Source organism: Stomoxys calcitrans, chromosome 1, assembly GCF_963082655.1.
Source record: "Stomoxys calcitrans chromosome 1, idStoCalc2.1, whole genome shotgun sequence".
Classification (NCBI taxonomy): domain Eukaryota; kingdom Metazoa; phylum Arthropoda; class Insecta; order Diptera; family Muscidae; genus Stomoxys; species Stomoxys calcitrans.
The window spans coordinates 107,924,150-107,942,090 of NC_081552.1; the positions used below are offsets into that span (position 1 = coordinate 107,924,150).

Below are 17,941 nucleotides of genomic sequence, written 5' to 3' on the forward strand. Positions count from 1 at the left end.
TATTTTAATGGATGTATAAATCATTCCCAAGCTTCGAAACTTAACTAAACTCGGTGTTAAAATCTTTTTTTTTGGAGAAGTTGGACCGACCTGAACCATATTCGGCATCTACAGGTCTCGCCGTTCCAAATTTCATCCAAATCGTATAAAGAAAAAACGCGTTTTATAAGCTTACGATTTTGTAGATTGGTATTGCTGCCATATAAAGCATTCTCCAAATTAAAAATCTAAGGCTTGTAGAATGCGTATTTTGTATTTGAATGAATTTTTTTGCTGCTCAGATACAGGAAAAAAGTTGTGGATATATTTCCATTTTTTTCGCCGCTTGGCCCACTGTGCGTTGTATTTAAACAAAATGAAATACAATAAGTTCTCAACCTTTTATCTATTTGTTTAAGTATTACGAAATGTTCTAGACATTTGTAGATGACTACAAACTTTAATATAGGTAGAGATACAGCGTGTCAAATTTTGTCTCTTTCGACATCTCCAACATTGTGCAGCCTTTGAATATAGCTACCATTAAGACCGGTATATGGATTTTACATTTATATTAGTTTGAATAGTATCTTTTTTACTACAGGAGACTTCGATGAAGGACTACTTATATCTTGATGTAGACCGATCCCCCGATTTAAGGACTTACATAAAAGCAGCATTGATTTCCCACACACAGTGAGTTGCGATACAATCTTCGATTTCCTTACTGAGTATCTAAGTCAGACTGTATCTTACTATAGCGCCCAAACAGACTGATCTTCATATTAAAGGTATTTTTCTCAAAAAGCCGCATTTATTGGTAAATTTCGCTGAAATTTGGCACAATAAGTTGCATTAATATTAATATATCACCAGATTTAGGTCTTGAGTTAAGATTTTTTAATTAACATATTCTGAAAATCAAATGAAATTTTTGAATTTCAATTGAAATTTTTTGAGTTTAAAATGGAATATCTAAATTTTAAAAGAAATTTTTTATGTTTCTTTTTCGAGACGAGCTCAATGATCGGAAATTGAAAGTAAAAAGGGAAAGCCAAAGATAGCAACACACACCAACCACTATGGAACGCGTTTCGTCTTGCATGCATGAATTTTCCTAACAAATTATTCAGAATATATGGAGTTTCTAAATTTCAATTGGTATTTTCAGAAAAACGCTTGAAAGTGGTGTAGTCTGAATTTCAATTGAACTGATTTCAAATGATATATTATGAATTCCAATGTAAATATTCCAAATTATCTGATTTTCAGTTGAAATTTCTGAATTTCAAACGGAGTATATGAACTTCAAATGGAATATCTGAATATCAAATGGAATATCTGAATATCAAATGAAAATTTCTGAATTTCAAATAAAATATCTAAATTTCAAATGTGATTTCTAAACTACCAATGGAATTTCTGAATTTCAATTGATTTCTTCTGACTTACACTTGAAATTGGTGTAGTCTGAATTTCAATTAAAATATTCTGAGTTTCAAAATATGAATTTGCTGAATTTTAAATGAAATGTCTGAATATCAATCAACATATTCTGGACTTCAAATAAAATATGTGAGGTCAAATTAAAATATTTTGAATTTCAAATAGATATTTCAAATAGATAATCTGAATTTCAAATTAAATATTTGAATTTCAATTGAAATATTCTGAACTTCGAATGGTGTGTCCGGATTTCAAATTAAATATTCTGAATTTCAAGTGGAATATCTGAATATAAAACGGAATTTTTGACTTTCAAATGACATTTCTGAATAATAAATGCAGTTTGGTTTCTTCGGACTTACACTTGAAAATTGTGTCAGACCACACCATTACGTTGCAATATTCTGAATTTCAACTCAAATATTCTAAATTGAAATATGATGAATTTCAAATGGAATATTAAATTTTAATTAGCATATTTAGAATTTTAAATGAAATAAGTGAATTTCTATTGAAATATTCCGAATTTCATATGAAGTATATGAATTTCAAAAGAAGTATTCTGAATTCCAACAGGAATATGTGAATATCAAATTAATTTCAAAAAAAATATCTGAATTTTTAATGAAATTTCTGAATTACAAAAGGAATTTCTGAATTTCAATTAGTACTTGGAATATCTGAATTATATTCAAAAGTGGTGTAGTTTGATTTTCAGTTGAAATATTCTCAATTTTAATTGAAATATTCTGAATTTCAAATGGAGTATATAAATTGCATTTTACATATGAAATTCAAATAAAATTTCTGAATTTCAAATAAAATATCTGAATTTCAAATACAATATCTGAATTTCGAATAAAATAAATGAATTTCACATGTGGTGTCTTAATTGAAAATAAAATATTCTGCATTTCAAATGGAATATCTGAACACCACATGGAATTTCTAATTTTTAAATTGGTATTTTCTGAAATACTCTTAAAATTGGTGTAGTCGGAATTCCAATTGGAATCTTCTGAATTATAATTGAACTTCGAATGGAATATTTGATTTTCAATTGAAAACCTATAATATTTCAAATGGATTTTATGAAATGCAAATAAAATATCGGATCTTCAAATGAAGTATCTAAAGTTCAAATAAAATATCTGAATTTCAAATACAATATCTGAATTTCGAATAAAATAAATGAATTTCACATGGGGTGTCTTAATTGAAAATAAAATATTCTGCATTTCAAATGGAATATCTGAACACCACATGGAATTTCTAATTTTTAAATTGGTATTTTCTGAAATACTCTTAAAATTGGTGTAGTCGGAATTCCAATTGGAATCTTCTGAATTATAATTGAACTTCGAATGGAATATTTGATATTCAATTGAAAACCTATAATATTTCAAATGGATTGTATGAAATGCAAATAAAATATCGGATCTTCAAATGAAGTATCTAAAGTTCAAATAAAATATCTGAATATCATACGGTATTTCTGAAATTCAAATTTACTACCTGAATTTTAAATGAAATTCCCAATTTAGGCGGAATTTTTCAATTTCAATAGGTTTAATCTGAATTACATTTAAAAGGTACATCAGTCAGAATTAAAATATTCTGAATTTGACCTGAAATATTCTGAATTTTAGATAAAATATTCTGAATTTCAAATAAAATATCTATCTATTTCAAATAAAATATCTATGAATTATTCTGAATTTCAAAAGGACTGTATGGTATTTTATGGATTCTGAATTTCAATTGAAATATTCTGGATTCTTATTGAAATTTCAAATGGAATATCTGAATTTTAATAAACACATTCTGAATTTCAAAAAACTATCGCAATCTTAATTGAAATTATAAAATATAATATCTGGAATAGAATATCTGAATTTCAATTAATATATTTTGAAATTCAAAATATCTGAATTTCAATCGAAATATTTTGAAGTTCATATAATAAATGGTGATTTTTTAGCTATTATTTTTTCAACAACACTAGTTTTCGCTGCTCACGCAGGTTTCATGTTTTGTTTCACTGTCAAATATCTTCAGATTGGTCTACAATTTAACCATGAATCGTCTTGCAAACAAGCAACGCTTGCAAATTATTTAATTTTATTATCAAAAAAAAAAAAAAAGTTTTCTGTTAAAAAAGTTCATAAGCAGAATTGTCGATTTTGGAGTGAAGATCAGCCAGAAGCATTGCAAGAGCTACCGATGCATCCAGAAAAAGTCATAATTTAGATCGTACTTCTTCAAAGATGATGCGAATCGCAACGTAAATGTGAATAGTGAGCGCTACCGTGAGACGATATCTAACATTTTTTGCCCAAAATACAAGAGCTTGACTTGCATGACATATGGTTTCAACGGTGCCACATGCCAAACAGCACGCGTAACAATGGACTTATTGAGAGGCAAGTTACGTTAGGACTTTATTTCACGTTTGGGACCGGTCAATTGGCCGCCTATATCGTGCGATTTAACGCCTCTAGACTTTTTTTGTGTGGCTATGTTAAAGCTCATGTCTATACAGACAGGCCCGCTTCAATTTACGCATTTTAAGACAACATTAAATCATTTATTTGTGAGATACCGGCCGAAATGTTGGAAAGAGTATGCCAAAATTAGAATAAGCGGATGAACCATTTGAGGCGCAGCCACGGTCAAGGTTTGCATGAAATAAATTATATGGACCGTTCTATCGATTTAAAGATTTAATGCATTTTTCTGAACTTTTTTTAAAAAAAACTTTCCCATAGCTTTTAAAACATTTAATAAATATTCTGAATTTGAAGTGAAGTGTCTAAACATCACATAGAATTTCTGAGTTTCAAATAAAATATCTGAATTTTAAGTTAATTTTCTGAATAAGAAATGGAGTTTCTGAATTTCAATTGGTATTTTATGAATTACACTTCAAAGTTGTGTAAGCTGAATTTCTGTTGAAATATTCTTAATTTTAATTCAAATATTCTGAAATTCAATTGAAGTATTCTAAATTTCAAAAAATATATTCTGAATTTCAAAAAAAATATATGTGAATTTTAGATGAAATATCTGAATGTCGGATGGAGTATCTGAATTTTAATTGAAATACTCCGAATTTTATATGTACTTTCTGAATATCAAATAAAATTTTTGAATTTGAAATATAATATGTGAATTTCAAATGAAATTTCTGATTTACAAATGGAATTTCTGAATTGCAGTTGGTACTTGAAATATCTGAATTACACTTGAAAGTGGAGTGGTTTGAATTTCAAATGGAATATTTGAATTTCAAATAGAATATTTGAATTTTAAATGAAATTTCTACATTATAAATGGAATTTCTCAATTTCAAATGGTATTTTATGAATTATACTTGAAAGTGGAGTAGTCTGAATCGCAATTGAAGTACTCTGAATTTCAATTGGAATATTCCAAATTTCAAATGAAATACATATCTGAATATAAAGAATATTTCTGAACTACAAATAAAATATTTGAATTTAAAATAAAATTTCTGAATAATAAATGGGATTTCTGAATTTCAATTGTTAGTTTTTGAACTTCTCTTGAAAGTGGCATAGTCTGAATTTCAATTGAAATATTCTAAATTTCAATTGAAAGATTCGGAATTTTAATTGACATTTTGTGAACTTCAAATAAAGTATTTGAATTTCAATTTAAACATTTTATATTTCAAAACATTTTTTTCTGAATTTCCGATGAAATTTCTGAGTTTCAAATGAATTTTCTGAATTTCAAATGAAATTACTGAATTTCAAATGAAATTACTGAATTTCAAATGAAATTACTGAATTTCAAATGAAATTACTGAATTTCAAATGAAATTTCTGAATTTCAAATGAAATTTCAAAATTTTAAATGAAAATTCTGAATTACAAACGGAATTCTAAATTTCAATTGGTATTTTCTTAATTACACTTGAAAGTGAGGGATTCTGAAATTCAAATGGAATATCTGAATTTTAAATGAAAATATCACAGTCCTTTCTGGTAATCAACTGATACCACATGTTAACTTTTCTGCGCTAAAAATGTTTTCCTTAAAATATTAAATTATGGTATTTCTAAGAAATAATAAACGTAGAGTTGCGTTTATTTCCAACTAACGCCTTTCAAATATCTAGAAATACTACAGTTCTCGATTCGGCCAATCGATATCAAGTGCTCGATATAGATGATATGGAATCAGCAAGTAAAGAGATGGTGAAATTACTATAACAAGAGATAAGTTTCCACCAATTGTTGTTCGCCAAACTATGACCTTTTCTAAAATAATCGCTTGGTTGGGGTCGCAGTACTAGCTCCAAAAAATATCCATCGGAACAAAAGTAATTTCAAGACGTCGAGATATATTTGATAATCTCCCAGTTTGTACTTTTAATCAGACTTAACGCGATGGTCCTGTTGTGTACAAATATTTTAACTGTTCCAAGAGAAACCTAAATAATGTGAACCATAAGGCTGATGATCCAAAATATCCATGTAGAAAAGATTACATGCAAATGCGTAATCGAGTTACGTACAAAATTTCCTGTGGTACACGATGTGTGTATGAATATTAAATAGAACCAGATGATTTCCCTCAAGTTGGTTACAAAAACAAAGGTTTGTCTTCTCGATCAGCTGTTGATAATCCAACATGTTAATCTAGAACACAGGGTGGTTCAAATTTAGTGGGCTAAGAACCCCATATGTTCAAACAGCTAGCTGTCAATCAGCTAGAAATTTTAGTACTCAACCATTTGGCAATTGCAACCTATACTCTAACTATACAAGTCAAGGCAGTCAAGTAGACGATCCAGACGACTTAACGATGATGAATTTGTTATGATGATATTTACTTTGAAGCTATTGATCACCTACAACAGTGCAAAATGGGTATGATAAATTCAGAGTTTTAGGAATGATGTTGCGTCATGCTTTATAATTCATTCAACATAAATCAGATTCATGTTATGCACTGGAATTGCCAAGGTATAACGACAAAATTCAGCAATTATGCAGCTGAATTTTGCTTTTTACAACAAAATCATATGTTTTTCTCTTAAATGAAATATTTCTCAAACCTCATCATAAATTCAAGATCGAAGGCTACAAAATCTACAGTAATGATCGGTGAACTCATGGTGGCTGTGTGTTCATTGGAATTAGAAAAGCTGTCGAGCACAATTTTTTGGCTAAAGATACATTCAATTAATGGGAACAATGTTATAATAACATCTGCTTATACCCCACGACTTTAACGCACAACATACAAGCTGGAATTGTGTAATGAATAACACCAACGGGAACGTACTTTATAAATATCAAAATCAGTCCTGTGTACAGGTTTATTATCCTCCAAATCCTACACGATTCGCCCAGAATTCTATTTCAACAATATCTCATCCTGAGACTCACTCAAACGCCCTTTCTTCAGACCACGTTCTCATCACTTGTTGCATACGAGGGTTGTCTTTTATATTTCGGGATTGGACAACCCTTGTGGTGTAATCTCCCAACTGACAGCTCTATCGTAAAGCTTGACATTTTTGAGGTTATACGTACTCTTTAGAGTAACTTGAACGATGTTTAGCTTTATTTTCATTTTAATGCATGATTTGAACTGGTGGATTTAAAATTAAAATCAAAGAATGTGATTTTTGCGTCTTTTTGGTCAAAAAAAAGGTATTTTCATTGATTAGTCTTTATTAAAAAAGCTTATTGTAGATAAGTTTTAAGTGAAACTTGAACAAAATATGTCAACCTAAACGGGTGCGATATATGCCTCAAAATAGGCAAGATTTTTTTTAAAAACAATAAGAAAAACCCCGCGAATTCTCAAAATATAAAGCTAAGTCCCCCACAGGACTAATATATTTTACTTCATATGTCACAAAATGTTTTGAACCAAACCATATTTATAGCATCCACTGATTTGGAAACTACTTTTGCACGAAATGGGTATGGGTATAAGTATCTCTGTAAAAAGTTTCGGGGGGAATTTATTTTTGGTCTTTTAAATACACTTTTATCCGCAATATCCAAAAATAATTATTAAGATATCTCTATTTGATTTTTATTTAGAATTTTTGAGCCCTATCCAGCAAAAAAAAAAAAATTTTGGAAGTCTGGCCACTAATGACATTTGACGGGTCACAATGATTTGAAACGCTTGGACAAGTTAGGGCCTTGAAATTATTTTGAAGATTATCTCGATATCACTTCAGCTCTAACCATTACAAAATTCAAATAGTTATCTGAATCTGTTCTCATATGGCATATTTTTTACTGTATTGTTGCCTCGATCGGTCTACACGTCCGTTGGGGGTTTTATGGTGGGGTCAGCCCTATGCGATTTAGCTTCAAACTTTCATATAAATTTCGTTTTCTACTCCCAAATACCGTTAATTTGAGTCCAATATTATTACAATCGATCCACTTTTAATTTAGGGTAGTTATTTTTGGGGCAAGGTTCCGACCCGCTTCCGATATTCAAAATTTATGTAGCCTATTATTCCTTCCAGACCATCAAACACAATTTGCGGAAAATTAAGGAAAATCGGTTCAGTCGTTTTCGAATCTCAAAAAAACGGACAAGTAAACACACTATGACTTTTGTATATAGAGAGATGTTTCTTTCTATGTTATAGCTATAATGGGCCCAAAAAATTGACCCGCGTTAAAGAGTAGATGTCGTGGTACTAAAATAGCTGAATTCGTTATAGCGCTCTGGTTTAATTGGGGCGAGTACATGAACTAATCCGATATTAAATCTGTATGACTTTGGCAACATTGCGGCGGTACTCTGAACTAGTGCAAAAATCAACTCTGAGGTAGTAACATTAAAACGATATTTTTAGATTGATTTTCATTTTGATTTGTATTGGTGACAAAATTTACTTGCTGCAAAAAGTGTCCACATGCGATAATTCAGTTAAAATTTATACAGCTTAAAAATCAAAGAATGCGCAAAAAGTGTTTTTTGCATTTTTTGGCCAACAAAGTATTTTCATTATTTATTCTTAATTGAAAAAAAGCTTAAATACCAATATATTTTTTTGTAACGAGGAAATATTATGGATAATTTTCAAGTGAAATTTCAACAAGCTATGTCAACCTAAACGGGTGCTTAAGTTACTTTAGGATAGGCCATTTATTTATTAAACAATTGGAAAACCCCTCGAGATCTCAAAATGCAAAGCCTAGATCCCCATTAGCTCAAATATTTTTATACCCACCACCGACGGATGGGGGTATATTCATTTTGTCATTCCGTTTGCAACACATCGAAATATCCATTTCCGACCCTATAAAGTATATATATTCTTGATCAGCGTAAAAATCTAAGACGATCTAGACATGTCCGTCCGTCTGTCTGTTGAAATCACGCTACAGTCTTCAAAAATAGAGATATTGAGCTGAAACTTTGCGCAGATTCTTTTTTTGTTCATAAGCAGGTTAAGTTCAAAGATGGGCTATATCGGACTATATGTTGATAAAGCCTCCATATAGACCGATTCCCCGATTTAGGGTCTTAGACCAATAAAAGCCACATTTATTATCCGATTTTACTGAAATTTGGGACAGTGAGTTGTGTTAGTCCCTTCGACATCCTCCGTCAGATCGGTCCAGATTTGGATATAGCTGCAATAGACCGGTTCTCCGATTTAGGGTCATAGGCCCATAAAAGCTTAATTTATTATCCGATTTTGCTGAAATTTGGAACACTGAATTGTCTAAGGCCCTTCGATATCTTCCATCAATATGGCTTAGATCGGTTCAGATTTGGATATAGCTGCCATATAGACCGATCCTCCAATTTAGGGTGTAAGGCCCATAAAAGCCACTTTTATCCGATTTTGCTGAAATTTGGGACAGTGAGTTGCGTTAGGCCCTTCCAGATCCTTCGTCAATTTGGCCCAGATAGGTTCAGATTTGGATATGACTGCCATATAGACCGATCCTGTTTGTTATATACAATTGAACAATAACTTTTGCTTATTAGTATTTATCAGGTCCAAATCGGAAGATATATTGATATAGCTGCTATGGGGCATAACGTATGCAATTTGCACCAAATTTTGATGAAAGGTGGTTTACATATATACCCGAGGTGGGGGGTATCCAAAGTTCGGCCCGGCCGAACTTAACGCCTTTTTACTTGTTTTATTTCATATGTCCCCTGAACCCATGCAAACAATTTTTTGCACCAAACCATATTTGTAGCCTCTACAGAAAATTTTCTAAAAAAATGCTCTGTAAAAACTTACAGGCAAAACTTAATTTTGGTCTTTTAAATACACTTATATCTGCAAATATCAAACAGAATTATTAAGATATCTTTATTTGTTTTTTTTATACCCTCCACCATAAGATGGGGGGTATACTAATTTCGTCATTCTGTTTGTAACTACTCGAAATATTCGTCTGAGACCCCATAAAGTATATATATTCTTGATCGTCGTGAAATTTTATGTCGACCTAGCTATGTCCGTCCGTCTGTCCGTCCGTCCGTCCGTCCGTCCGTCCGTCTGTCTGTCGAAAGCACGCTAACTTCCGAAGGAGTAAAGCTAGCCGCTTGAAATTTTGCACAAATACTTCTTATTAGTGTAGGTCGGTTGGTATTGTAAATGGGCTATATCGGTCCATGTTTTGATATAGCTGCCATATAAACCGATCTTGGGTCTTGACTTCTTGAGCCTCTAGAGTGCGCAATTCTTATCCGATTGGGATGAAATTTTGCACGACGTGTTTTGTTATGACATCCAACAACTGTGATAAGTATGGTTCAAATCGGTCCATAACCTGATATAGCTGCCATATAAACCGATCTTGGGTCTTGACTTCTTGAGCCTCTAGAGTGCGCAATTCTTATCCGATTGGATTGAAATTTTGCACGACGTGTTTTGTTATGATATCCAACAACTGTGCCAAGTATGGTTCAAATCGGTCCATAACCTGATATAGCTGCCATATAAACCGATCTTGGGTCTTGACTTCTTGAACCTCTAGAGTGCGCAATTCTTATCCGATTGGAATGAAATTTTGCACGACGTGTTTTGTTACGATATCCAACAACTACGCCAAGTATGGTTCAAATCGGTCCAAAACCTGATATAGCTTTCATATAAACCGATCTTGGGTCTTGACTTCTTGAGCCTCTAGAGGGCGCAATTCTTATCCAATTTGAATGAATTTTGGCACGTAGTATTTTGTTATGATATCCAACAACTGTGCCAAATATGGTTCAAATCGGTTCATAACCTGATATAGCTGCCATATAAACCGATCTGGGATCTTGACTTCTTGAGCCTCTAGAGGTCGCAATTATTATCCGATTTGCCTGAAATTTTGTACGACGGATTCTCTCATGACCATTAACATACGTGTTTATTATGGTCTGAATCGGTTTATAGCCTGATATAGCTCCCATATAAATCGATCTCTCTATTTTACTTCTTGAGCCCACAAAGGGCGCAATTCTTATTCGAATTGGCTGACATTTTACACAGGTCTCCAACATATAATTGAATTGTGGTCCAAACCGGACCATATCTTGATATCGCTCTAATAGCAGAGCAAATCTTTTCTTATATCCTTTTTATACCCTCCACCATAAGATGGGGGGTATACTAATTTCGTCATTCTGTTTGTAACTACTCGAAATATTCGTCTGAGACCCCATAAAGTATATATATTCTTGATCGTCGTGAAATTTTATGTCGATCTAGCTATGTCCGTCCGTCTGTCCGTCCGTCCGTCCGTCCGTCCGTCTGTCTGTCGAAAGCACGCTAACTTCCGAAGGAGTAAAGCTAGCCGCTTGAAATTTTGCACAAATACTTCTTATTAGTGTAGGTCGGTTGGTATTGTAAATGGGCTATATCGGTCCATGTTTTGATATAGCTGCCATATAAACCGATCTTGGGTCTTGACTTCTTGAGCCTCTAGAGTGCGCAATTCTTATCCGATTGGGATGAAATTTTGCACGACGTGTTTTGTTATGACATCCAACAACTGTGATAAGTATGGTTCAAATCGGTCCATAACCTGATATAGCTGCCATATAAACCGATCTTGGGTCTTGACTTCTTGAGCCTCTAGAGTGCGCAATTCTTATCCGATTGGAATGAAATTTTGCACGACGTGTTTTGTTATGATATCCAACAACTGTGCCAAGTATGGTTCAAATCGGTCCATAACCTGATATAGCTGCCATATAAACCGATCTTGGGTCTTGACTTCTTGAGCCTCTAGAGTGCGCAATTCTTATCCGATTGGAATGAAATTTTGCACGACGTGTTTTGTTACGATATCCAACAACTACGCCAAGTATGGTTCAAATCGGTCCAAAACCTGATATAGCTTTCATATAAACCGATCTTGGGTCTTGACTTCTTGAGCCTCTAGAGGGCGCAATTCTTATCCAATTTGAATGAATTTTGGCACGTAGTATTTCGTTATGATATCCAACAACTGTGCCAAATATGGTTCAAATCGGTTCATAACCTGATATAGCTGCCATATAAACCGATCTGGGATCTTGACTTCTTGAGCCTCTAGAGGTCGCAATTATTATCCGATTTGCCTGAAATTTTGTATGACGGATTCTCTCATGACCATTAACATACGTGTTTATTATGGTCTGAATCGGTTTATACCCTGATATAGCTCCCATATAAATCGATCTTTTTTTTTTACTTCTTAAGCCCACAAAGGGCGCAATTCTTATTCGAATTGGCTGACATTTTACACAGGTCTCCAACATATAATTGAATTGTGGTCCAAACCGGACCATATCTTGATATCGCTCTTATATCCTTTTTTTGCCTAAGAAGAGATGCCGGGAAAAGAACTCGACATATGCGATCCATGGTGGAGGGTATATAAGATTCGGCCCGGCCGAACTTAGCACGCTTTTACTTGTTTTTCTTAGAATTTTTCAGCGCAATTCAGCAAAAAAAGAATTTTAGAAGAAGGACCACAAATGATGATTTGGCAGGCGGAACAATTTTTCTTAATTCCGAGGTGACCAACTTAAGGATCTTGCGGCGAACTACGTAGGGCCTTGACCATTTCAAAATTAAAAAATTATCTCTATCTGTTTTCATGGGGCATGTTTTCTACTAGTTTTTTTATACCCTCCACCATAAGATGGGGGGTATACTAATTTCGTCATTCTGTTTGTAACGACTCGAAATATTCGTCTGAGACCCTATAAAGTATATATATTCTTGATCGTCGTGAAATTTTATGTCGATCTAGCCATGTCCGTCCGTCTGTCCGTCCGTCCGTCTGTCTGTCGAAAGCACGCTAACTTCCGAAGGAGTAAAGCTAGCCGCTTGAAATTTTGCACAAATACTTCTTATTAGTGTAGGTCGGTTGGTATTGTAAATGGGCCATATCGGTCCATGTTTTGATATAGCTGCCATATAAACCGATCTTGGGTCTTGACTTCTTGAGCCTCTAGAGTGCGCAATTATTATCCGATAGGGATGAAATTTTGCACGACGTGTTTTGTTATGATATCCAACAACTGTATCAAGTATGGTTCAAATCGGTACATAACCTAATATAGCTGCCATATAAACCGATCTTGGGTCTTGACTTCTTGAGCCTTTAGAGTGCGCAAATCTTATCCGATTGGAATGAAATTTTGCACGTAGTATTTTGTTATGATATCCAACAATTGTGCTAAGTATAGTTCAAATCGGTTCATAACCTGATATAGCTGCCATATAAACCGATCTGGGGTCTTGACTTCTTGAGCCTCTAGAGTGCGCAATTCGTATCCGATTGGAATGAAATTTTGCACGACGTGTTTTGTAATGATATCCAACAACTGTGTCAAGTATGGTTTAAATCGGTTCATAACCTTATATAGCTGTCATATAAACCGATCTTGGGTCTTGACTTCTTGAGCCTCTAGAGGGCGCAATTCTTATCCAATTCGAATGAATTTTGGTACGTAGTATTTTGTTATGATATCCAACAACTATGCCAAATATGGTTCAAATCGGTTCATTACCTGATATAGCTGTCATATAAACAGATGTGGGGACTTGACTTCTTTAGCTTCTAGAGGGCGCAATTCCTATCCGATTTGGCTGAAATTTCGCAAGACGTTTTATATTGTTACTTTCAACAACTATGTCAAGTAAAGTATAAGTCGGTTCATAACCTGATATAGCTGCCATATAAACCGATCTGGGATCTTGACTTCTTGAGCCTTTAGAGGTCGCAATTATTATCCGATTTGCCTGAAATTTTGTACGACAGATCCTCTCATGACTTTCAACATACGTGTTTATTATGGTCTGAATCTGTCTATAGCCCGATACAGCTTCTCTATTTACTTCTTGAGCCCACAAAGGGCGCAATTCTTATTCGAATTGGCTGACATTTTACACAGGTCTCCAACATATAATTTAATTGTGGTCCAAACCGGACCATATCTTTATATCGCTCTAATAGCAGAGCAAATCTTTTCTTATATCCTTTTTTTGCCTAAGAAGAGATGCCGGGAAAAGAACTCGACAAATGCGATCCATGGTGGAGGGTATATAAGATTCGGCCCGGCCGAACTTAGCACGCTTTTACTTGTTTTCGGTTCTATCCCGCTTTATGTTGCCTCGATCGGTCTATATGTTCGTTCAAGGTTTTTGTGGCGGGGCGAGTCCCATGCGAATTGGCTTGACCATATTTGTAACCTTCACAGAAAATTTACTAAAAAATGCCGATTTGGAAACTATCTCTGCCCAAAATTGGTATTATGGGTTTCTCCAAAAAAAAACTTTCGAGCAGATTTTATTTTTGGTCTTTAAAATTCAAATAGTTATCTCAATCCGTTCTCATATGGCATATTTCCTATTTTTCGGTTCTATCCCACTGTATGTTGCCTCGATCGGTGCATATGTGCGTTAGGGGTTATTGTGGTGGGGCTAGCCCCATTCGAATTAGCTTGAAATTTTAATATGTTTTATTTTCTACTCCCAAATACCGTTAATTTGAGTCCAATATTGTTACAATCGATCCACTTTTAATTTTGGTGGTTATTTTTAGGGTAAGGGGAAGGCTCCCACCCGACCCCGATATCAAAAATTTATATAGCCTATTATTCCTTCCAGACCATTTTAACCAATCTGGGGAAATTTCAAGAACATCGGTTTGGTCGTTTTCGAGTTTCGAACAAACAGACAAGCAAACACGCTATGACTTTTATATACAGAGCGATGCTGCTTTCTATGTTATAGTTAGAATGAGCCCAAAAAAATTTACCCGCGTAAAAAGTAGATGTCGTGGCACTAAAATCGCCGAATTCATTACAGCGCTCTGTTTTAATTGCGGCGATTACACGAACTAATCCAATATTAAATCTGAGTGACTTTGGCGACATTGCGGCAATACTCTGAACTACCAGCCTGAAGTGGTAACATTGAAACAGCAGGGTTGATTTTGTAGGTTGCTGTTTTACACAATACCATTCTGGCAACACGATGAGCAAAAATAAAATTAAAAAACCACTTATTTTTTATAGAAAACAAGAGTATATATGAAAAATAAGTGTTATTGTAGTGATAAAAATTATGGAGAATCTAGAAAAAGTCATAAAATTGTAAAGCAAAAAGTGTCCCCAATGTATCGGTGTCCTCAAAACATCCATAATATAGACGGAAATTTTGGGGACAGTCCCCAATGTATACAAATGTCCTCGAAACATACATTATCAGCATCGTAGAATGAGCCCAAAAAAATTTACCCGCGTAAAAAGTAGATGTCGTGGCACTAAAATCGCCGAATTCATTACAGCGCTCTGTTTTAATTGCGGCGATTACACGAACTAATCCAATATTAAATCTGAGTGACTTTGGCGACATTGCGGCAATACTCTGAACTACCAGCCTGAAGTGGTAACATTGAAACAGCAGGGTTGATTTTGTAGGTTGCTGTTTTACACAATACCATTCTGGCAACACGATGAGCAAAAATAAAATTAAAAAACCACTTATTTTTTATAGAAAACAAGAGTATATATGAAAAATAAGTGTTATTGTAGTGATAAAAATTATGGAGAATCTAGAAAAAGTCATAAAATTGTAAAGCAAAAAGTGTCCCCAATGTATCGGTGTCCTCAAAACATCCATAATATAGACGGAAATTTTGGGGACAGTCCCCAATGTATACAAATGTCCTCGAAACATACATTATACAGAAAAATTGTCCCGAAAGTATCCATTTGACATATATATATGTATAAATATATATATATATATATATATATATATATATATATATATATATATATATATATATATATATATATATATATATATATATATATATATATATATATATGTATATATATATATATATATATACATATATATATATATATATATATATATATATATATATATATATATATATATATATATATATATATATATATATATATATATATATATATATATATATATATATATATATATATATATATATATATATATATATATATATATATATATATCAAAATCAATTTGTGTTTGTTTGTAGGTTTGTTTGTTTGTATGTTTATGTGTTCCTTATACACTCAGAAACGGCTAAGCCGATTTTCTTGAAATTTTCACAGATGGTGCATAATGACCCCGTGGTGAAAATAGGGTACTACATTTTTTGATATCTGAAGAGGGGCGGACCCTCCCCCTTACCCTAATTTTCAGAAACGCCAGATCTGTGAGATGGGTGGTGCGATTTAAGCGAAATTTTATGTGCCCTCATATAGTACCCCAAAAAATAAAAATTTGGTATCAAAATTTCGGATGGGGTACCTAGGGGGGCTGCCCCACCCTAAAACCTACCAAACACATATTTATTCCAATCACGACAATATGGGACTCAAATGAAAAGTAACGTATCTGATATCCAATTGTCGGACCAAGTGCTAGGGGGACCACCCCAACCCCCAAAACACACCGAAATCGGACATATTTACCGATCATGACAATATGGGACTCATAAGAAAGGTATTTGCGAGTAGAATAATAATCTGATATCCAAATGTGGGACCACGTTTCTGGGGGTCCAGCCCTTCCCCAAAACACCCCCTTAGCAGGACTTATTTACTGACCATGGGAATATGGGACTTAAATAAAAGGTATTTGAATGTTGAATTCGAATCAGATATCAAAATGTGGGTCCAAGTGTTTGGGGGGCCGCCTCTATCCAAAAACATCCCCCAAAGGGGACAAATTTAAGACCATAGCAATATGGGGCTCAAATGAAAGGTCTTTGGGAGTAAAGCACGAATCTGATATGAATATTCGGGAAAAATGTCTATGGGGCCACCCCACACCTACAACACCACCCAAATAGGAAGTATTTGCTGCCTATTGCAATATGAGTGTAAAATAAGAGGATTTTTAGAATAAAACACGAATCCGATATATATTTTCAAGGCTAACTCACTGAGTAGCCGCCCATCCCCCAAAATATCCCCAAGCAGGTCATGTTTGCCGACTATGGAGAGTGGAACTAGATATTTATAGTTTTTAGGGCCAATACCCCAAACCGGACATATTTGCTGACTTTTGCAATAAGTAGTTTAAATTAGATTAGAAAACGAATTTTATATCCAATTTTAAGGCCAATGGCATTATGGGTTATATGACCTGCAATATGGGGTTCAAATAAATGGTATATTGATATATGAGAATAGAGCACGTTGCTGATATATTTTCCGGGCTTAGTATTTGGAGGACCACCCCAATCCCCAAAACACCCCTAGATCGGGCATATTTACCGACCATGTCAATGTGCGGCTTAAATAAAAGGAATTGGGGGGTAGAGCAAGAATTGATACCCATTTTCGGAACAAATTTTCTGGCGGTCTACCCCTTCCCCAAAATTCCCTACAAACAGCAATTTTTTAGTGACCATCGCAATATGGGGCTCAAAGAAAGGTATGTGGGAGTAGAATACGAATTTAATATCCAAATGTAGGACCATGTATTTAGGGCATCACCCCTCTCCCAAAACATCCCCAAAGGGTAACAATTTTTCGACCATGGGAATATGTGGCTCAAATGAAAGGTGTTTGAGATTAGAAATCGAATTTGACAACCTTTTTTGGGGCCATTTGTTTGGGGGACGCCTCATCGTGTAAACTCCCCTAAGCCAATGGCAATATGGGGTTTAAATAAATGGTATTTGAAAGAAGAGCACGATGCTGATATTTTTTCAGGGCCAAGTGCCTGGGGGATCTCCTCACCCCCGAAAACAATCCTAAATCAGATATCATGAAAATATCGGGCTGAAATTAAGTATTTTAGGAATGGAGTACACCTTACATCTAAAATTAAACTCGTAGACCAATAAAGATCATATGGGATTCAGATAAAGGCACAAAGGCAAAGCTAGTATATATATGTATATATATATATATATATATATATATATATATATATATATATATATATATATATATATATATATATATATATATATATATATATATATAT

The 17,941-nt window shown here is 33.7% G+C and overlaps 1 protein-coding gene across 1 annotated transcript in view; it reads right to left on the reverse strand.

Moving 5' to 3' along the window:
- Positions 1-6,208: 6,208 nt before the first annotated feature.
- LOC131996749 (uncharacterized) overlaps positions 6,209-17,941 on the reverse strand; it is a 38,865-nt gene continuing 27,132 nt past the window's right edge. Inside the window, exon 2 of the mRNA XM_059366618.1 lies at positions 6,209-6,304. Within this exon, the coding sequence (XP_059222601.1) occupies positions 6,209-6,304 (96 nt within the window). The remainder of the gene's footprint in view (positions 6,305-17,941) is intronic.